General features: G+C 41.8%; 1 protein-coding gene across 9 annotated transcripts in view; it reads left to right on the top strand.

Moving 5' to 3' along the window:
• LOC139413942 (abhydrolase domain containing 6, acylglycerol lipase a) overlaps positions 1-24,370 on the top strand; it is a 57,094-nt gene that overhangs the window by 24,298 nt on the left and 8,426 nt on the right. For all 9 annotated transcript variants that reach the window (XR_011634850.1, XR_011634854.1, XR_011634855.1 and 6 more), the window contains exons 4-5: positions 15,356-15,469; positions 23,106-23,238. Coding sequence is in view for 2 of the 9 variants with exons in the window: in XM_071161830.1 (XP_071017931.1) it covers positions 15,356-15,469; positions 23,106-23,238 (247 nt within the window). In the remaining 7 variants the exon portion in view is untranslated. The remainder of the gene's footprint in view (positions 1-15,355; positions 15,470-23,105; positions 23,239-24,370) is intronic.

The raw sequence follows: 24,370 nt of genomic DNA, 5'->3' as shown, positions 1-24,370 counted from the left end.
GACCATACAGTACCATAGTAAACAGTACCACAGTAACATAGTAAACAGTACATCAGACCATACAGTACCATAGTAAACAGTACATCAGACCATACAGTATCACAGTACATCAGACCATACAGTATCATAGTAAACAGTACATCAGACCATACAGTATCACAGTACATCAGACCATACAGTATCACAGTACATCAGACCATACAGTACCATAGTAAACAGTACATCAGACCATACAGTAACATAGTAAACAGTACATCAGACCATACAGTACCATAGTAAACAGTACATCAGACCATACTGTACCATAGTAAACAGTACATCAGACCATACAGTACCATAGTAAACAGTACATCAGACCATACAGTACCATAGTAAACAGTACATCAGACCATACAGTACCATAGTAAACAGTACATCAGACCATACAGTATCACAGTACATCAGACCATACAGTATCACAGTACATCAGACCATACTGTACCATAGTAAACAGTACATCAGACCATACAGTATCATAGTACATCAGACCATACAGTATCACAGTACAGCAGACCATACAGTACCATAGTAAACAGTACATCAGACCATACAGTACCATAGTAAACAGTACATCAGACCATACAGTATCACAGTACATCAGACCATACAGTATCACAGTACATCAGACCATACAGTACCATAGTAAACAGTACATCAGACCATACAGTATCATAGTACATCAGACCATACAGTATCACAGTACATCAGACCATACAGTACCATAGTAAACAGTACATCAGACCATACAGTACCATAGTAAGCAGTACATCAGACCATACAGTACCATAGTAAACAGTACATCAGACCATACAGTACCATAGTAAACAGTACATCAGACCATACAGTATCACAGTAAACAGTACCATAGTACATCAGACCATACAGTACCATAGTAAACAGTACATCAGACCATAAAGTATCATAGTAAACAGTACATCAGACCATACAGTACCATAGTAAACAGTATCACAGTACATCAGACCATACAGTATCACAGTAAACAGTATCACAGTACATCAGACCATACTGTACCATAGTAAACAGTACATCAGACCATACAGTACCATAGTAAACAGTACATCAGAACATACAGTACCATAGTAAACAGTACATCAGACCATACAGTACCATAGTAAACAGTACATCAGACCATACAGTATCACAGTACATCAGACCATACAGTATCATAGTAAACAGTACATCAGACCATACAGTATCACAGTACATCAGACCATACAGAACCATAGTAAACAGTACACCAGACCATACAGTACCATAGTAAACAGTACATCAGACCATACAGTACCATAGTAAACAGTACATCAGACCATACAGTACCATAGTAAACAGTACATCAGACCATACAGTATCACAGTACATCAGACCATACAGTATCACAGTACATCAGACCATACAGTACCATAGTAAACAGTACATCAGACCATACAGTACCATAGTAAACAGTACATCAGACCATACAGTACCATAGTAAACAGTACATCAGACCATACAGTACCATAGTAAACAGTACATCAGACCATACAGTACCATAGTAAACAGTACATCAGACCATACAGTATCATAGTACACAGTACCATAGTACATCAGACCATACAGTACCATAGTAAACAGTACATCAGACCATACAGTACCATAGTAAACAGTACATCAGACCATACAGTATCATAGTACATCAGACCATACAGTATCACAGTACATCAGACCATACAGTACCATAGTAAACAGTACATCAGACCATACAGTATCATAGTACATCAGACCATACAGTATCACAGTACATCAGACCATACAGTACCATAGTAAACAGTACATCAGACCATACAGTACCATAGTAAGCAGTACATCAGACCATACAGTACCATAGTAAACAGTACATCAGACCATACAGTACCATAGTAAACAGTACATCAGACCATACAGTATCACAGTAAACAGTACCATAGTACATCAGACCATACAGTACCATAGTAAACAGTACATCAGACCATACAGTATCATAGTAAACAGTACATCAGACCATACAGTACCATAGTAAACAGTACCATAGTACATCAGACCATACAGTATCATAGTACATCAGACCATACAGTATCATAGTAAACAGTATCACAGTACATCAGACCATACAGTATCACAGTAAACAGTATCACAGTACATCAGACCATACAGTATCACAGTAAACAGTACCATAGTACATCAGACCATACAGTACCATAGTAAACAGTACATCAGACCATACAGTATCACAGTAGATCAGACCATACAGTACCATAGTAAACAGTACATCAGACCATACAGTACCATAGTAAACAGTACATCAGACCATACAGTACCATAGTAAACAGTACATCAGACCATACAGTACCATAGTAAACAGTACATCAGACCATACAGTATCATAGTACACAGTACCATAGTACATCAGACCATACAGTACCATAGTAAACAGTACATCAGACCATACAGTACCATAGTAAACAGTACATCAGACCATACAGTATCATAGTACATCAGACCATACAGTATCACAGTACATCAGACCATACAGTACCATAGTAAACAGTACATCAGACCATACAGTATCATAGTACATCAGACCATACAGTATCACAGTACATCAGACCATACAGTACCATAGTAAACAGTACATCAGACCATACAGTACCATAGTAAGCAGTACATCAGACCATACAGTACCATAGTAAACAGTACATCAGACCATACAGTACCATAGTAAACAGTACATCAGACCATACAGTATCATAGTAAACAGTACATCAGACCATACAGTACCATAGTAAACAGTACCATAGTACATCAGACCATACAGTATCATAGTACATCAGACCATACAGTATCATAGTAAACAGTATCACAGTACATCAGACCATACAGTATCACAGTAAACAGTATCACAGTACATCAGACCATACTGTACCATAGTAAACAGTACATCAGACCATACAGTACCATAGTAAACAGTACATCAGACCATACAGTACCATAGTAAACAGCACATCAGACCATACAGTACCATAGTAAACAGTACATCAGACCATACAGTACCATAGTAAACAGTACATCAGACCATACAGTATCACAGTACATCAGACCATACAGTATCATAGTAAACAGTACATCAGACCATACAGTATCACAGTACATCAGACCATACAGTACCATAGTAAACAGTACACCAGACCATACAGTACCATAGTAAACAGTACATCAGACCATACAGTACCATAGTAAACAGTACATCAGACCATACAGTACCATAGTAAACAGTACATCAGACCATACAGTACCATAGTAAACAGTACATCAGACCATACAGTACCATAGTAAACAGTACATCAGACCATACAGTACCATAGTAAACAGTACATCAGACCATACAGTATCACAGTACATCAGACCATACAGTATCATAGTAAACAGTACATCAGACCATACAGTACCATAGTAAACAGTACACCAGACCATACAGTACCATAGTAAACAGTACATCAGACCATACAGTACCATAGTAAACAGTACATCAGACCATACAGTACCATAGTAAACAGTACATCAGACCATACAGTATCACAGTACATCAGACCATACAGTATCACAGTACATCAGACCATACAGTACCATAGTAAACAGTACATCAGACCATACAGTACCATAGTAAACAGTACATCAGACCATACAGTACCATAGTAAACAGTACATCAGACCATACAGTACCATAGTAAACAGTACATCAGACCATACAGTACCATAGTAAACAGTACATCAGACCATACAGTATCATAGTACACAGTACCATAGTACATCAGACCATACAGTACCATAGTAAACAGTACATCAGACCATACAGTACCATAGTAAACAGTACATCAGACCATACAGTATCATAGTACATCAGACCATACAGTATCACAGTACATCAGACCATACAGTACCATAGTAAACAGTACATCAGACCATACAGTATCATAGTACATCAGACCATACAGTATCACAGTACATCAGACCATACAGTACCATAGTAAACAGTACATCAGACCATACAGTACCATAGTAAGCAGTACATCAGACCATACAGTACCATAGTAAACAGTACATCAGACCATACAGTACCATAGTAAACAGTACATCAGACCATACAGTATCACAGTAAACAGTACCATAGTACATCAGACCATACAGTACCATAGTAAACAGTACATCAGACCATACAGTATCATAGTAAACAGTACATCAGACCATACAGTACCATAGTAAACAGTACCATAGTACATCAGACCATACAGTATCATAGTACATCAGACCATACAGTATCATAGTAAACAGTATCACAGTACATCAGACCATACAGTATCACAGTAAACAGTATCACAGTACATCAGACCATACAGTATCACAGTAAACAGTACCATAGTACATCAGACCATACAGTACCATAGTAAACAGTACATCAGACCATACAGTATCACAGTAGATCAGACCATACAGTACCATAGTAAACAGTACATCAGACCATACAGTACCATAGTAAACAGTACATCAGACCATACAGTACCATAGTAAACAGTACATCAGACCATACAGTACCATAGTAAACAGTACATCAGACCATACAGTACCATAGTAAACAGTACATCAGACCATACAGTATCATAGTACACAGTACCATAGTACATCAGACCATACAGTACCATAGTAAACAGTACATCAGACCATACAGTACCATAGTAAACAGTACATCAGACCATACAGTATCATAGTACATCAGACCATACAGTATCACAGTACATCAGACCATACAGTACCATAGTAAACAGTACATCAGACCATACAGTATCATAGTACATCAGACCATACAGTATCACAGTACATCAGACCATACAGTACCATAGTAAACAGTACATCAGACCATACAGTACCATAGTAAGCAGTACATCAGACCATACAGTACCATAGTAAACAGTACATCAGACCATACAGTACCATAGTAAACAGTACATCAGACCATACAGTATCATAGTAAACAGTACATCAGACCATACAGTACCATAGTAAACAGTACCATAGTACATCAGACCATACAGTATCATAGTACATCAGACCATACAGTATCATAGTAAACAGTATCACAGTACATCAGACCATACAGTATCACAGTAAACAGTATCACAGTACATCAGACCATACTGTACCATAGTAAACAGTACATCAGACCATACAGTACCATAGTAAACAGTACATCAGACCATACAGTACCATAGTAAACAGCACATCAGACCATACAGTACCATAGTAAACAGTACATCAGACCATACAGTACCATAGTAAACAGTACATCAGACCATACAGTATCACAGTACATCAGACCATACAGTATCATAGTAAACAGTACATCAGACCATACAGTATCACAGTACATCAGACCATACAGTACCATAGTAAACAGTACACCAGACCATACAGTACCATAGTAAACAGTACATCAGACCATACAGTACCATAGTAAACAGTACATCAGACCATACAGTACCATAGTAAACAGTACATCAGACCATACAGTACCATAGTAAACAGTACATCAGACCATACAGTACCATAGTAAACAGTACATCAGACCATACAGTACCATAGTAAACAGTACATCAGACCATACAGTATCACAGTAAACAGTACCATAGTACATCAGACCATACAGTACCATAGTAAACAGTACATCAGACCATACAGTATCATAGTAAACAGTACATCAGACCATACAGTACCATAGTAAACAGTACATCAGACCATACAGTACCATAGTAAACAGTACATCAGACCATACAGTACCATAGTAAACAGTACATCAGACCATACAGTACCATAGTAAACAGTACATCAGACCATACAGTACCATAGTAAACAGTACATCAGACCATACAGTACCATAGTAAACAGTACATCAGACCATACAGTATCATAGTAAACAGTACATCAGACCATACAGTACCATAGTAAACAGTACCATAGTACATCAGACCATACAGTATCATAGTACATCAGACCATACAGTATCATAGTAAACAGTATCACAGTACATCAGACCATACAGTATCACAGTAAACAGTATCACAGTACATCAGACCATACAGTATCACAGTAAACAGTACCATAGTACATCAGACCATACAGTACCATAGTAAACAGTACATCAGACCATACAGTATCACAGTAGATCAGACCATACAGTACCATAGTAAACAGTACATCAGACCATACAGTACCATAGTAAACAGTACATCAGACCATACAGTACCATAGTAAACAGTACATCAGACCATACAGTACCATAGTAAACAGTACATCAGACCATACAGTACCATAGTAAACAGTACATCAGACCATACAGTATCATAGTACACAGTACCATAGTACATCAGACCATACAGTACCATAGTAAACAGTACATCAGACCATACAGTATCATAGTACATCAGACCATACAGTATCACAGTACATCAGACCATACAGTACCATAGTAAACAGTACATCAGACCATACAGTATCATAGTACATCAGACCATACAGTATCACAGTACATCAGACCATACAGTACCATAGTAAACAGTACATCAGACCATACAGTACCAAAGTAAGCAGTACATCAGACCATACAGTACCATAGTAAACAGTACATCAGACCATACAGTACCATAGTAAACAGTACATCAGACCATACAGTATCACAGTAAACAGTACCATAGTACATCAGACCATACAGTACCATAGTAAACAGTACATCAGACCATACAGTATCATAGTAAACAGTACATCAGACCATACAGTACCATAGTAAACAGTACCATAGTACATCAGACCATACAGTATCATAGTACATCAGACCATACAGTATCATAGTAAACAGTATCACAGTGCATCAGACCATACAGTATCACAGTAAACAGTATCACAGTACATCAGACCATACTGTACCATAGTAAACAGTACATCAGACCATACAGTACCATAGTAAACAGTACATCAGACCATACAGTACCATAGTAAACAGCACATCAGACCATACAGTACCATAGTAAACAGTACATCAGACCATACAGTACCATAGTAAACAGTACATCAGACCATACAGTATCACAGTACATCAGACCATACAGTATCATAGTAAACAGTACATCAGACCATACAGTATCACAGTACATCAGACCATACAGTACCATAGTAAACAGTACACCAGACCATACAGTACCATAGTAAACAGTACATCAGACCATACAGTACCATAGTAAACAGTACATCAGACCATACAGTACCATAGTAAACAGTACATCAGACCATACAGTACCATAGTAAACAGTACATCAGACCATACAGTACCATAGTAAACAGTACATCAGACCATACAGTACCATAGTAAACAGTACATCAGACCATACAGTACCATAGTAAACAGTACATCAGACCATACAGTATCATAGTACACAGTACCATAGTACATCAGACCATACAGTACCATAGTAAACAGTACATCAGACCATACAGTACCATAGTAAACAGTACATCAGACCATACAGTATCATAGTACATCAGACCATACAGTATCACAGTACATCAGACCATACAGTACCATAGTAAACAGTACATCAGACCATACAGTATCATAGTACATCAGACCATACAGTATCACAGTACATCAGACCATACAGTACCATAGTAAACAGTACATCAGACCATACAGTACCATAGTAAGCAGTACATCAGACCATACAGTACCATAGTAAACAGTACATCAGACCATACAGTACCATAGTAAACTGTACATCAGACCATACAGTATCACAGTAAACAGTACCATAGTACATCAGACCATACAGTACCATAGTAAACAGTACATCAGACCATACAGTATCATATTAAACAGTACATCAGACCATACAGTACCATAGTAAACAGTCCATAGTACATCAGACCATACAGTATCATAGTAAACAGTATCACAGTACATCAGACCATACAGTATCACAGTAAACAGTATCACAGTACATCAGACCATACAGTATCACAGTAAACAGTACCATAGTACATCAGACCATACAGTACCATAGTAAACAGTACATCAGACCATACAGTATCATAGTAAACAGTACATCAGACCATACAGTATCACAGTAAACAGTACCACAGTACACCAGACCATACATTATCATAGTAAACAGTATCACAGTACATCAGACCATACAGTACCATAGTAAACAGTATCACAGTACATCAGACCATACAGTATCATAGTAAACAGTACATCAGACCATACAGTACCATAGTAAACAGTACATCAGACCATACAGTATCACAGTACATCAGACCATACAGTATCACAGTACATCAGACCATACAGTACCATAGTAAACAGTACATCAGACCATACAGTACCATAGTAAACAGTACATCAGACCATACAGTACCATAGTAAACAGTACATCAGACCATACAGTACCATAGTAAACAGTACATCAGACCATACAGTTTCACAGTACATCAGACCATACAGTATCATAGTAAACAGTACATCAGACCATACAGTATCACAGTACATCAGACCATACAGTATCACAGTACATCAGACCATACAGTACCATAGTAAACAGTACACCAGACCATACAGTACCATAGTAAACAGTACATCAGACCATACAGTACCATAGTAAACAGTACATCAGACCATACAGTATCACAGTACATCAGACCATACAGTATCACAGTACATCAGACCATACAGTATCACAGTACATCAGACCATACAGTATCACAGTACATCAGATCATACAGTATCACAGTACATCAGACCATACAGTACCATAGTAAACAGTACATCAGACCATACAGTACCATAGTAAACAGTACATCAGACCATACAGTACCATAGTAAACAGTACATCAGACCATACAGTACCATAGTAAACAGTACATCAGACCATACAGTACCATAGTAAACAGTACATCAGACCATACAGTACCATAGTAAACAGTACATCAGACCATACAGTATCATAGTACATCAGACCATACAGTATCATAGTAAACAGTATCACAGTACATCAGACCATACAGTACCATAGTAAACAGTACATCAGACCATACAGTATCATAGTACATCAGACCATACAGTATCACAGTACATCAGACCATACAGTACCATAGTAAACAGTACATCAGACCATACAGTACCATAGTAAACAGTACATCAGACCATACAGTACCATAGTAAACAGTACATCAGACCATACAGTACCATAGTAAACAGTACATCAGACCATACAGTATAACAGTAAACAGTACCATAGTACATCAGACCATACAGTACCATAGTAAACAGTACATCAGACCATACAGTATCATAGTAAACAGTACATCAGACCATACAGTACCATAGTAAACAGTACCATAGTACATCAGACCATACAGTATCATAGTACATCAGACCATACAGTATCATAGTAAACAGTATCACAGTACATCAGACCATACAGTACCATAGTAAACAGTACATCAGACCATACAGTATCACAGTAAACAGTATCACAGTACATCAGACCATACAGTAACATAGTAAACAGCAGTGTTGTAGTACTTGTGTCCAGGACTCGGCCTCGAGTCCAGATTTTCATGACTTGCCTTCTTGACAATTGGTGACTCGGACTGGCCTTCTCGTGACTTGTTTTTGGACTGGATTGGTCACTGTGATAAGCAGAATATTGGGTGTGCTGAGCAGCAAGGGTTCTGTAGCTAGCAGTGGGAAGGACACGCCACAATGACACATGCAGCCTACGTCATCCGCCCCACATCAGCCCACGTGACAAATCAAATTTGATTTGATCAGCTGGTCATCAAATAAAATGTTATTAGTCACATACAACAGAATACAACCGTATATTGAAATGCTTACTTACGAGCCCCTAAACAACAATGCAGTTAAAAAAAAATACTGATAAGAATAACAAATAAAAGTAACAAGTAATTAAAGAGCAGCAGTAAAATAGCAATAGCGAGACTATATACAGGGGGTACCGGTACAGAGTAAATGTGGAGGCTATATACAGGGGGTACCGGTACAGAGTCAATGTGGAGGCTATATACAGGGGGTACTGGTACAGAGTCAATGTGGAGGCTATATACAGGGGGTACCAGTACAGAGTCAATGTGGAGGCTATATACAGGGGGTACCGGTACAGAGTCAATGTGGAGGCTATATACAGGGGGTACCGGTACAGAGTCAATGTGGAGGCTATATACAGGGGGTACCGGTACAGAGTCAATGTGGAGACTATATACAGGGGGTACCGGTACAGAGTCAATGTGGAGGCTATATACAGGGGGTACCGGTACAGAGTCAATGTGGAGGCTATATACAGGGGGTACCGGTACAGAGTCAATGTGGAGGCTATATACAGGGGGTACCGGTACAGAGTCAATGTGGAGGCTATATACAGGGGGTACCGGTACAGAGTCAATGTGGAGGCTATATACAGGGGTACCGGTAGAGAGTCAATGTGGAGGCTATATACAGGGGGTACCAGTACAGAGTCAATGTGGAGACTATATACAGGGGGGTACCAATACAGAGTCAATGTGGAGGCTATATACAGGGGGTACCGGTACAGAGTCAATGTGCGGTGCACCGGTTAGTTGAGGTAATATGTACATGTAGGTAGAGTTATTAAAGTGACTGCATAGATGATAACAACAGAGAGTAGCAGCAGTGTAAAAGAGGGGGACAATGCAAATAGTCTGGGTAGCCATTTGATTAGATGTTCAGGAGTTTTATGGCTTGGGGTTAGAAGCTGTTTAGAAGCCTCTTGGACTTAGACTTGACGCTCCGCTACCGCTTGCCACGCTGTAGCAGAGAGAACAGTCTATGAATGACTGGGGTGGTTGGAATCTTTGACAATTTTTAGGGCCTTCCTCTGAAACCGCCTGGTGTAGAGGTCCTCGATGGCAGGAAGGTTGGCCCCAGTGATGTACTGGGCCGTACACACTACCCTCTGTAGTGCCTCGCGGTCGGAGGCCGAGCAGTTGCCATACCAGGCAGTGATGCAATACGTCAGAATGCACTCGATGTTGCAGCTCAGGAGCCATGCCAAATCTTTTCAGTCTCCTGAGGGGGAATAGGCTTTGTCGTGCCCTCTTCACAACTGTCTTGGTGTGCTTGGACCATGTTAGTATGTTGGTGATGTGGAAACCAAGGAACTTGAAGCTCTCAACCTGCTCCTCTGCAGCCCCGTCGATGAGAATGGGGGCGTGCTCGGTCCTGTAGTCCACAATCATCTCCTTTTTGTCTTGATCACGTTGAGGGAGTGGTTGTTGTCCTGGCACCACACAACCAGGTCTCTGACTTCCTCCCTATAGGTTGTCTCGTTGTTGTCGGTGATCAGGCTTACCACCGTTGTGTCATCGGCAAACTAAATGATGGTGTTGGAGTCGTTCCTGGCCGTGCAGTCATGAGTGAACAGGGAGTGCAGGAGGGGACTGAGCACGCACCCCTTCGGGGCCCCTGTGTTGGGGATCAGCGTGGCAGATGTGTTGTTACCTACCCTTACCCCTTGGGTGAGGCCTGTCAGGAAGCTTTGAGGGCACTATGGTGTTGAACGCTGAGCTCTATTCAATGAATACCATTCTCACATAGGTGTTTCTTTTGTCCATGTGGGAAAGGGCAGTGTGGAGTGCAATAGAGATTGCATCATCTGTGGATCTGTTTGGGTGGTATGCAAATTGGAATGTGTCTAGGGTTTCTGTGATAATGGTGTTGATGTGAGCCATCACCAGCCTTTCAAAGCACTTCATGGCTACAGACGTGAGTGCTACTGGTCGGTAGTTATTTAGGCAGGCTACCTTAATGTTCTTGGGCACAGGCACTATGGTGTTCTTCTTAAAACATGTTGGTATTACAGACTTGGACAGGGAGATGTTGAACATGTCAGTGAAGACACTTGCCAGTTGGTCAGCGCATGTCCTGGTAATTTGTCTGGCTCTGCGGCCTTGTGAATGTTGACCTGTTTTAAGGTCTTACTCACATCGGCTGTGGAGAGCGTGATCACACAGTCTTCCGGAACAGCTGGTCCTCTCATGCATGTTTCAGTGTTATTTGCCTCGAGTCGAGCATAGAAGTAGTTTAGCTCGTCTGGTAGGCTCATGTCAATGGGCTGCTTTCGGCTGTGCTTCCCTTTTTTATCTGTAATGGTTTGCAAGCCCTGCCACATCCAACAAGCGTCGGAGCCGGTGTAGTACGAATCGAGTCCTGTATTGACGCTTTGCCTGTTTGATGGTTCGTCAAACTTTCTTATAAGTTTCCGGGTTAGAGTCCCACTCCTTGAAAGCAGCAGCTCTAGCCTTTAGCTCAGTCCGGATGTTGCCTGTAATCCATGGCTTCTGGTTGGGGTATGTACGTACGGTCACTGTGGGGACGACATCATCGATACACTTATTGATGAAGCCGATGACTGATGTGGTGTACTCCTCAATGCCATCGGAGGAACCCCGGAACATATTCCAGTCTGTGCAAAACAGCTTAGCATCTGCTTCATCTGACCACTTTTTTATTGATCTCGTCACTGGTGCTTCCTGCTTTAATTTTTGCTTGTAAGCAGGAATCAGGAGGGATAGAGATGAGAATTATGAAAAATACAGATAAACTCTCTAGGTAGATAGTGTGGTCTACAGCTTATCATAAGATACTCTACCTCAGGCGAACAATAGCTCGAGACTTCCTTAGATATCGTGCACCAGCTGTTATTTACAAAAATACATAGCCCGCCGCCCCTTGTCTTACCAGACACGGCTGTTCTATCCTGCCGGTACAGCATATAAACAGCCAGCTGCATGTTGATAGTGTCGTCGTTCAGCCACGTCTCCGTGAAGCATAAGATATCAGTTTTGAATGTCATGTTGGTAATTTAATCTTCCCCGTAGGTCATCTATTTTATTCTCCAAAGATTGCACGTTTGCCAGCAGAATGGAAGGAAGTGGGGGTTTATTTGATCGCCTATGAATTCTCAGAAGGCAGCCTGCCCTCTGGCCCCTTTTTCTCCACCTCTTCACGCAAATCACGGCGATCTGGGCTTGTTCCCGAGAAAGCAGTATATCATTCACGTCCGGCTCGTCAGACTCGTTAAAGGAAAAAAAGGATTCTGCCAGTCCGTGTTGAGTAATCGCAGTCCTGATGTCCAGAAGTTAATTTCGGTCATAAGAGACGGTAGCGGAAAACATTATGTACAAAATAAGTACAAAAATAAGTTACAAACAATGCAAATAAACGAACTAAAAAACACAATCGGTTGGGGGCACGTAAAACGACTGCCTTCTTCTCTGCGGTGAAGCAAGCGCTGAGTTGTGGACAGGCTGGCTCCGCCTCCGATCATAGGCTACACATCGATCAAGCGACTAATTTCTTTCCCGTAACCATCAGTCACCAGTCTACTATTTAGCGTTGTCTGGTTAAGAAACACAAACTGCTTTACGAAATTGAAAACAATTAGTATTGAGCTGAAAAGTAAAACGACATTGTCTCTCTCGGCCCTGAAGTATTGAAAAGTAGTCTGTCTTTGAATTTGTCGTTTCGCTTTACCCTCACACTTTCCCCCCTGCATCCCAGAACCAGGTTCTGGCCTGTCTCCCCCCTGCATCCCAGAACCAGGTTCTGACCAGTCTCCCCCCTGCATCCCAGAACCAGGTTCTGGCCAGTCTCCCCCTGCATTCCATAGCCAGGTTCTGACCAGTCTCCCCCCTGCATTCCATAGCCAGGTCCTGACCAGTCTCCCCCTGCATTCCATAGCCAGGTCCTGACCAGTCTCCCTCGTGCATTCCATAGCCAGGTCCTGACCAGTCTCCCCCTGCATCCCATAGCCAGGTTCTGACCAGTCTCCCTCTGCATGCCATAGCCAGGTTCTGGCCAGTCTCCCCCTGCATCCCATAGCCAGGTTCTGACCAGTCTCCCCCTGCATCCCAGAACCAGGTCCATAGGCAGGTTCTGACCAGTCTCCCCCCTGCATCCCAGAACCAGGTTCTGACCAGTCTCCCCCCTGCATTCCATAGCCAGGTTCTGACCAGTCTCCCCCTGCATCCCATAGCCAGGTTCTGACCAGTCTCCCCCTGCATCCCATAGCCAGGTTCTGACCAGTCTCCCCCTGCATCCCAGAACCAGGTCCATAGGCAGGTTCTGACCAGTCTCCCCACTGCATCCCAGAACCAGGTTCTGACCAGTCTCCCCCCTGCATTCCATAGCCAGGTTCTGACCAGTCTCCCCCCTGCATTCCATAGCCAGGTTCTGACCAGTCTCCCCCCTGCATTCCATAGCCAGGTTCTGACCAGTCTCCCCCCTGCATTCCATAGCCAGGTTCTGACCAGTCTCCCCCCTGCATTCCATAGCCAGGTTCTGACCAGTCTCCCCCCTGCATTCCATAGCCAGGTTCTGACCAGTCTCCCCCCTGCATTCCATAGCCAGGTCCATAGCCAGGTTCTGACCAGTCTCCCCCCTGCATTCCATAGCCAGGTTCTGACCAGTCTCCCCCCTGCATTCCATAGCCAGGTTCTGACCAGTCTCCCCCCTGCATTCCATAGCCAGGTCCATAGCCAGGTTCTGACCAGTCTCCCCCCTGCATTCCATAGCCAGGTTCTGACCAGTCTCCCCTCTGCATTCCATAGCCAGGTTCTGACCAGTCTCCCCCCTGCATTCCATAGCCAGGTTCTGACCAGACCATAGCATCTGACTGATTGCTGTTATACCTTTGTAACGATGTTAATACCTACTAAATAAATAATGTAACTATGTAATTACTACTGTAACAATATTAATACCTACTAAATAATGTAAAGATGTAATTACTACTATAACAATGTTAATACCTACTAAATCCTGTAACGATGTAATTACTACTGTAACAATATTAATACCTACTAAATAATGTAACGCGCTAATACAATGTTGTTAGTAGTGTAATAACAGGATAAGGATAATTAATGGATAAAGTAGACAGGATATGTAGACTCAAGTAATGTTTTTCGTTTTTAACTGTGATGTGCCTTGTACTGTGCTGTGATGTACTGTGCTGTATGTCTGTATGTCTATCTGTAGTAGATAGACAGTGTGGTTGAGGTGTTAACTGTGCTGTATGGAGTCTATTTGCAGTCGATAGACAGTGTGGTTGAGGTGTTAACTGTGCTGTATGGAGTCTATTTGCAGTCTATAGACAGTGTGGTTGAGGTGTTAACTGTGCTGTTTGTCTCCCTGTAGTTCCTGCCCAAGCACCAGCACCTGCTGTGCATTGACATGCCCGGACACGAGGGCACCAGCCGCACCGATGCCAGAGACTATTCCATAGAGGGACAAGTCAAGAGGATACGACAGGTTGATTGATTGATTGATTACATTCATTTTTCTTCTGTAAGCTCTCTGTCACGTTACACCACTGTAAACACCGTATACTGTTACTGTACCAAAGTCACATTTTACATTTACAATTGAGTCATTTAGCAGAAACTCTTTAGCTAGGTGAGACAACCACATATCTCAGTCATAGTAAGTACCTGGCCAAGGCTTTCGACTCTGTCAATCACCTTTTTCTTATCGGCAGACTCAACAGCCTTGGTTTCTCAAATGACTGCCTCGCCTGGTTCACCAACTACTTCTCAGATAGAGTTCAGTGGGTCAAATTGGAGGGCCTGTTGTCCGGACCTCTGGCAGTCTCTATGGGGGCACCACAGGGTTCAGTTCTCGGGCCGACTCATTTCTCTGTATACATCAATGATGTCGCTCTTGCTGCTGGTGAGTCTCTGATCCACCTCTACGCAGACGACACCATTCTGTATATTTCTGGCCCTTTTTTGGACACTGTGTTAACAACCCTCCAGGTGAGCTTCAATGCCCTACAACACTCCTTCTGTGGCCTCTAACTGCTCTTAAAATCTAGTAAAACTAAATGCATGCTTTTCAACCGTTCGCTACCCGCCCGCCCGACTAGCATCACTACTCTGGACGGTTCCGACTTAGAATATGTGGACAACTACAGATACCTAGGTGTCTGGCTAGACTGTAATTTCTCAGTCCAGACTCATATTAAAAATCTCCAAACCAAAATTAAATCTAGAATCGGCTTCCTATTTCGCAACAAAGCCTCCTTCACTCACTCCGCCAAACATACCCTCGTAAAACTGACTATCCCACCGATCCTCGACTTCGGCGATGTCATTTACAAAATAGCCTCCAACACTCTACTCAGCAAATTGGATGCAGTCTATCACAGTGCCATTTTGTCACCAAAGCCCCATATACTATCCACCACTGCGACCTGTATGCTCTCGTTGGCTGGCCCTCGCTACATATTCGTTGCCAAACCCACTGATTCAAGGTCATCTTTTAGTCTTTGCAAGGTGAAGCTCTGCCTTATCTCAGCTCACTGGTCACCATAGCAACACCCACCCATAGCACGCGCTCCAGCAGGTATATGTCACTGGTCATCCCCAAAGCCAACACCTGCTTTGGCCGCCTTTCCTTCCAGTTCTCTGCTGCCAATGACAGGAACGAATTGCAAAAATCGTTGAAGTTGGAGACTTATATTTCCCTCACTAACTTCAAACAAAAGCTATCTGAGCAGCTTACCGATCGCTGCAGCTGTACATAGCCCATCTGTAAATACCCCATCCAGTCAACTACCTACCTCATCCCCATGTTGTTTTTATTTACTTTTCTGCTCTTTTGCACACCAGTATTTCTACTTGCACATCATCATCTGCACATCTATCACAGCAGTGTCAATTTGCTAAATTGCAATTACTTCTCTACTATGGCCCATTTATTGCCTTACCTCCTCATGCCATTTGCACAAACTGTATATAGACTTCATTTTTTATTTTGTGTTATTGACTTGTTTATTGTGTTATTGGCTTGTTTGATTACTCCATGTGTAACTCTGTGTTGTTGTTTGTGTCGCACTGCTTTGCTTTATCTTGGCCAGGTCACAGTGGTAAATGAGAACTTGTCTTCCTGGTTAAATAAAGGTCAAATAAAAAAAATGTAAAAAAACATCTTCAGATAGCCATTGGATGAATCCCGGAACATATTCCAGTCTGTGCTAGCAGTCCTGTAGTGTAGCATCCGCGTCATCTGACCACTTCCGTATTGAGCGAGTCACTGGTACTTCCTGCTTTAGTTGTTGCTTGTAAGGAGGGCGGGGGAGAGCTTTGTATGCATCTCTGTTCGTGGAGTAAAGTTGGTCTTGGATTTTTTTCCCCCCGTGGTTGCACATGTGACATGCTGGTAAAAATTTAGTGAAACTGATTTAAGTTTGCCTGCATTAAAGTCCCCGGCCACTAGGAGCGCCGCTTGTGGATGAGCATTTTCTTGTTTGCTTATGGCCTTATAGAGTTGGTTGAGTGCTGTCTTAGTGCCAGCTTCACTTTGTGGTGGTAAATAGACGGCTACGAATAATACAGATGAGAACTCTCTTGGTAGATAGTGTGGTCTATAGCTTATCATAAGGTACTCTACCTCAGGCGAGCAATACCTTGAGACTTCTTTAATATCAGACATCGTGCACCAGCTGTTATTGACAAAAAGACCTCCACCCCTCGTCTTAACAGAGGTAGCGTCTCTGTTCTTTAAGTGCATGGAACATCCTGCCAGCTCTATATTGTCTGTTTCTTCTTTCAGCCACGTCTCGGTGAAACAATAAGATTCAATACAGTTTTTAATGTTCCAGTATAGGATATCCTTCTCGTCGGACTCGTTAAAGGAAAACATTTCTTCCAGTCCGTGTTGAGTAGTGGCTTTTTTGATGTCCAGAAGTGTTTCTCAGTCATCAGAGATGGTAGCAGCCACATTATGTACACAATAAGTTAAAAAATGAGTTATGCAAAAAAAAATACAAAACAGCACAATTGGTAAAAGAATGTAAAACGTCAGGCATGTTCTTCAGCGCCATTTTTTTGCCAATCAGATCTTCAACCAAAACCTAATAGTTTACAAATAACAAAACATATTTTTACTTCATTAACAAAGTTATAAAACCACCAATTCCCAAGTGTGAAAATGTAATTGCCCCCCTTACACTCAACAACTGGTTGTGCCACCTTTAGCTGCAATGACTCCAACCAAACACTTCCTGTAGTTGATGATCAGTCTCTCACACCGCTGTGGAGGAATTTTGGCCCACTCTTCCATGCAGAACGGGGTCATTTGTGGGTTTTCAAGCGTGAACTGCTCGTTTCAGGCCCTGCCACAACATCTCAAATTGGATTAGGTCTGGACTTTGACTAGGCCATTCCAAAACCATTTTCATGTAGACTTGATTATGTATTTTGGATCATTGTCTCGCTGCGTGACCCAGCTGCGTTTTAGCTTCAGTTCACAGACAGATGGCCAGACATTCTCCTGTAGAATTCTTTGATACAGAGCAAAATTAATGCAAGTCGTCCAGGTCCTGATGCAGAAAAGCATCCCCAAAACCATCACACTACCATGCTGACCATTGGTATGAGGTTCTTACTGTGGAATGCAGGGTTTGATTTTCACCACACATAATGGGACCCATGAAGTCCAAAAAGTTAACTCAAGTTTTCCAAAAAGCACCTGAAAGCACCTGGATGATCATGAAGACTTTTTTTGGGGGGGGGATTTTTTTTTATTTGACAGATAAATCAAAAGTATAACTTTTTGGACAACATGGGTCCCGGCGAAAATGATGAGAAATGTTCCATTTTCAGAGCGGGTTCCCTAAGGAAGGTCCAACTAACTTTTGCCATGTTGCGTACCAATCGGAAAGTACTCAGACCCCTTAACTTTTTTTGTTACATTACACACTAATTCTAAAATGTTAAATTAAATTATATTTTTTCCTCACCGATATACACACAATACCCCATAAGTATTCAGATCAAATAAATAAACAAATACCTTATTTACATAAGTATTCAGACCCGTTGCTATGAGACTTGAAATTGACCTCAGGTGCATCCTGTTCCCATTGATCATCATTGAGATGTTTCTAAAACTTGATTGGAGTCCACCTTTGGTAAATTCAACTGATTGGTCATGATTTGGAAAGGCACGCATTTATCTTTATAAGGTTACAGTTGACCGTGCATGTCAGAGCAAAAACCAAACCATGAGGTCCAAGGAATTGTCTATAGAGCCCTGAGACAGGGTTGTGTCGAGGCACAGATCTGGGGAAGGGTACCAAAACATTGCTGTAGCATTTAAGGTCCCCAAGAACACAGTGGCCTCCATCATTCTTAAATTGAAGAAGTTTGGAACCACCAAGACTCTTCCTAGAGCTGGCCGCCCGGCCAAACTGAGCAATCGGGGAGAAGGGCCTTGGTCAGAGAGGTGACCAAGAACCTGATGGTCACTCTGACAGAGCTCCAGAGTTCATCTGTGGAGATGGGAGAACCTTCCAGAAGGACAACCATCTCTGCAGCACTCCACCAATCAGGCCTTAATGGTAGAGTGGCCAGACGGAAGCCACTCCTCAGTAAAAGGCACATGACAGCCCACTTGGAGTTTGCCAAAAGGCACCTAAAGGACTCAGACCATGAGAAACAAGATTCTCTGGTCTGACGAAACCAAGATTGAACTCTTTAGCCTGAATGCCAAGCGTCATGTCTAGATGAAACCTGGCACCATCCCTACGGTGAAGCATGGTGGTGGCAGCATCATGCTGTGGGGATGTTTTTCAGCGGCAGGGACCGGGAGGCTAGTCAGGGTCGAAGAAAGATGAATGGAGCAAAGTACAGAGAGATCCTTGATGAAAACCTGCTCCAGATTGCTCAGGACCTCAGACTGGGGCGAAGGTTCACCTTCCAACAGGACAACGACCCTAACCACACAGCCAAGAGAACATAGGAGTGGCTTTGCGAAAAGTCTCTCAATGTCCTTGAGTGGCCCAGCCAGAGCCTGGACTCGAACCCGATTGAACATCTCCAGAGAGACCTGAAAATAGCTGTGCAGCGACACTCCCCATCCAACCTGACAGAGCTTGAGAGGATTTGTAGAGAAGAATGTGAGAAACTCTCCAAATACAGGTGTGCCAAGCTTGTAGTGTCATACCCAAGAAGACTCGAGGCTGTAATCACTGACAAAGGGGCTTCAACAAAGTACTGAGTAAATGTGATATTTCCTTTTTTATTTATTTTTAATATATTTGCAAGAATTTCTAAAAGGCTGTTTTTTTTCTTTTTCATTGTGGGGTATTGTGATGTCATTATGGGGTATTGTGATGTCATTATGGGGTATTGTGATGTCATTATGGGGTATTGTGATGTCATTATGGGGTATTGTGATGTCATTCTGGGGTATTGTGTGTAGATTGATGAGGGGGGGAAAAACGATTTAATGCATTTTAGAATGAGGCTGTAACGTAACAAAATGTTGAAAAAGTCAAGTGGTCTGAATACTTTCCGAATGCACTGTACATTCCATTTAGTTGAGGATTGACGAAAGACTATTGCAGTGGAAAGATAAGGGTTTGTCTTTGTTAGAGTGTGGTTGATAAACACATTCATGGTCTCTCAGTTCGTCTGTCTCTTCTTGTCACTTCCCCATTTCTGCAGTCTTTACATCTTTAGATCTTTCAGTTTACCAGAAACGAACAGAAATACATCTATAATACGCATGACAATGGAGGGCTGAATATAAAGAACATTGAAGCTTTGAATCAATCCCTGAAAGCCTCATGGATTCAAACTATATGTAAATATGAGTTGGATCTCATGTAAAATCTTAGAAAAAGTCCAAATCACTTTTTATTTTTCAAAATATTTACTTTTATACAAATAATGTCTTGTCACATTACTTCGTTACTGCATTATTTCTTAATCCATAAAAGCTTGGTTACATTTTCAATATTATGAAAAAATGACAGCAATTCAGAGCCAAATCATATGGGTGAATTCAAACATACTGATACATAAAGATAAATGTTTTGGGGGAAATGGGAACTTATTATCTTATACTGTGTATATATATATTTATTTTTGTATTTTATTTTATCTTTATTTAACCAGGCAAGTCAGTTACGAACAAATTCCTATGTTCAATGACGGCCTAGGAACAGTGGGTTAACTGTCTGTTCAGGGGGCAGAACAACAGATATTTACCTTGTCAGCTCGGGGATATGAACTTGCAACCTTTTCGGTTACTGGCCCAACGCTCTAACCACTAGGCTTCCTGCCGCCCTAAATACAGTGCCTTGCGAAAGTATTCGGCCCCCTTGAACTTTGCGACCTTTTGCCACATTTCAGGCTTCAAACATAAAGATATAAAACTGTATTTTTTTGTGAAGAATCAACAACAAGTGGGACACAATCATGAAGTGGAACGACATTTATTGGATATTTCAAACTGTTTTAACAAATCAAAAACTGAAAAATTGGGCGTGCAAAATTATTCAGCCCCCTTAAGTTAATACTTTGTAGCGCCACCTTTTGCTGCGATTACAGCTGTAAGTCGCTTGGGGTATGTCTCTATCAGTTTTGCACATCGAGAGACTGACATTTTTTCCCATTCCTCCTTGCAAAACAGCTCGAGCTCAGTGAGGTTGGATGGGGAGCATTTGTGAACAGCAGTTTTCAGTTCTTTCCACAGATTCTCGATTGGATTCAGGTCTGGACTTTGACTTGGCCATTCTAACACCTGGATATGTTTATTTTTGAACCATTCCATTGTAGATTTTGTTTTATGTTTTGGATCATTGTCTTGTTGGAAGACAAATCTCCGTCCCAGTCTCAGGTCTTTTGCAGACTCCATCAGGTTTTCTTCCAGAATGGTCCTGTATTTGGCTCCATCCATCTTCCCATCAATTTTAACCATATTCCCTGTCCCTGCTGAAGAAAAGCAGGCCCAAACCTTGATGCTGCCACCACCATGTTTGACAGTGGGGATGGTGTGTTCAGGGTGATGAGCTGTGTTGCTTTTACGCCAAACATAACGTTTTGCATTGTTGCCAAAAAGTTCAATTTTGGTTTCATCTGACCAGAGCACCTTCTTCCACATGTTTGGTGTGTCTCCCAGGTGGCTTGTGGCAAACTTTAACCAACACTTTTTATGAATATCTTTAAGAAATGGCTTTCTTCTTGCCACTCTTCCATAAAGGCCAGATTTGTGCAATATACGACTGATTGTTGTCCTATGGACAGAGTCTCCCACCTCAGCTGTAGATCTCTGCAGTTCATCCAGAGTGATCATGGGCCTCTTGGCTGCATCTCTGATCAGTCTTCTCCTTGTATGAGCTGAAAGTTTAGAGGGACGGCCAGGTCTTGGTAGATTTGCAGTGGTCTGATACTCCTTCCATTTCAATATTATCGCTTGCACAGTGCTCCTTGGGATGTTTAAAGCTTAGGAAATCTTTTTGTATCCAAATCCGGCTTTAAACTTCTTCACAACAGTATCTCGGACCTGCCTGGTGTGTTCCTTGTTCTTCATGATGCTCTCTGCGCTTTTAACGGACCTCTGAGACTATCACAGTGCAGGTGCATTTATACGGAGACTTGATTACACACAGGTGGATTGTATTTATCATCATTAGTCATTTAGGTCAACATTGGATCATTCAGAGATCCTCACTGAACTTCTGGAGAGAGTTTGCTGCACTGAAAGTAAAGGGGCTGAATAATTTTGCACGCCCAATTTTTCAGTTTTTGATTTGTTAAAAAAGTTTGAAATATCCAATAAATGTCGTTCCACTTCATGATTGTGTCCCACTTGTTGTTGATTCTTCACAAAAAAATACAGTTTTATATCTTTATGTTTGAAGCCTGAAATGTGGCAAAAGGTTGCAAAGTTCAAGGGGGCCGAATACTTTCGCAAGGCACTGTATATATATTCTGTATATAATGAAATGGCATAGTGCTCTCAGATACAGACTGTTGTAATTACCTATTAAAGTATTAAAACAATGATTTCTTCCTTAGCGGCTGCTGTGAACTGCTACTGGTATGTTTTCATGCTGTATTACAGTACATGTCTCTGTGTCCCCTCTGTGTGTGTCCAGTTCGTAGAGAGTGTCCGTCTGACCAAGAGGCCCTTCCATCTCGTGGGCACCTCCATGGGAGGAAACGTTGCTGGAGTGTACGCTGCCCGTTACCCCAACGACCTTTGCAGTGTCACCCTCATCTGTCCGGCAGGTACAGTTTACAGTTCTAAAGTAACTTTTCAAAATGGCTGCAGAAAATGTCCATAATGACATAGTTTCCCGCAAGTTTGCAATCAAATAACAACACTTTTTAAAATGAATTATTATTATTGTTATTATTATTATTATTATTATTATTATTATTATTATTAAAATATATGCTACCTATTCTATAATTTAGTTGTCTTTTTAACAAGGGTGTGTTTGTGGGGTTGAAATATTCCTAATGTTGATTCACAATTAATAAATAAATGCTCAAATTATGAATTATATTATGAATTATAAAACTCCTTACGCCAACAGGCCTTCGGGATCATTTTCTTAGATGTTTATTTACCCTGACCAAAAAATATACACGCAAACATCGTGTTTCATGAGCTGAAATAAAAGATCCCAGAAATGTTCCAGACGCACAAACATAGTATTTCTCTCAGATTTTGTGAACACATTTGTTTCCATCCCTGTTAGTGAGCATTTATCCCTTTGCCAAGATAATCCAACCACCTGACAGGTGTGGCATATCAAGAAGCTGGTTAAACAGCATAATCATTACATAATCATTGTCCACTTGTGCTGGGGACAATAAAAGGCCACTCTAAAATGTGTTGTTTTGTCACAAAAACACAATGCCACAGATGTCTCAAATTTTGAGGGAGCATGCAATTGGCATTCTGACTGCAGGAATGTCCACCAGAGCTGTTGTGAGAATTTCATGTTAATTTCTCTACCATAAGCCACCGCCAACTTTGTTTTAGAGAATTTGGCAGTGTGTCTAACTGGCTTCACAACCGCAAACCATGTGTAACCACACCAACTCAGGACCTGCACATCCGGCTTCTTCACCTGCGGGATTGTCTGAGACCAGCCACCGAGACAGCGGATGAAACTGTGGGTTTGCAAGGCCGAGTATAGCACATGAAGATCTCCCCCACGGCACAAACCCAAGGGGGGGGGGCGCCAACCCGGACAGGAAGATCACATCAGTGACTCAACCCACTCAAGTGACGCACCCCTCCTAGGGACGAAATGGAAGAGCACCAGTAAGCCAGTGACTCAGCCCCCGTAATAGGGTCAGAGGCAGAGAGGGAACCGGCCAGGCAGAGACAGCGGTTCGTCGCTCCAGT

This window comes from Oncorhynchus clarkii, chromosome 7, assembly GCF_045791955.1.
Source record: "Oncorhynchus clarkii lewisi isolate Uvic-CL-2024 chromosome 7, UVic_Ocla_1.0, whole genome shotgun sequence".
Lineage (NCBI taxonomy): Eukaryota > Metazoa > Chordata > Actinopteri > Salmoniformes > Salmonidae > Oncorhynchus > Oncorhynchus clarkii.
This window is presented reverse-complemented; position numbering and strand designations above follow the sequence as displayed.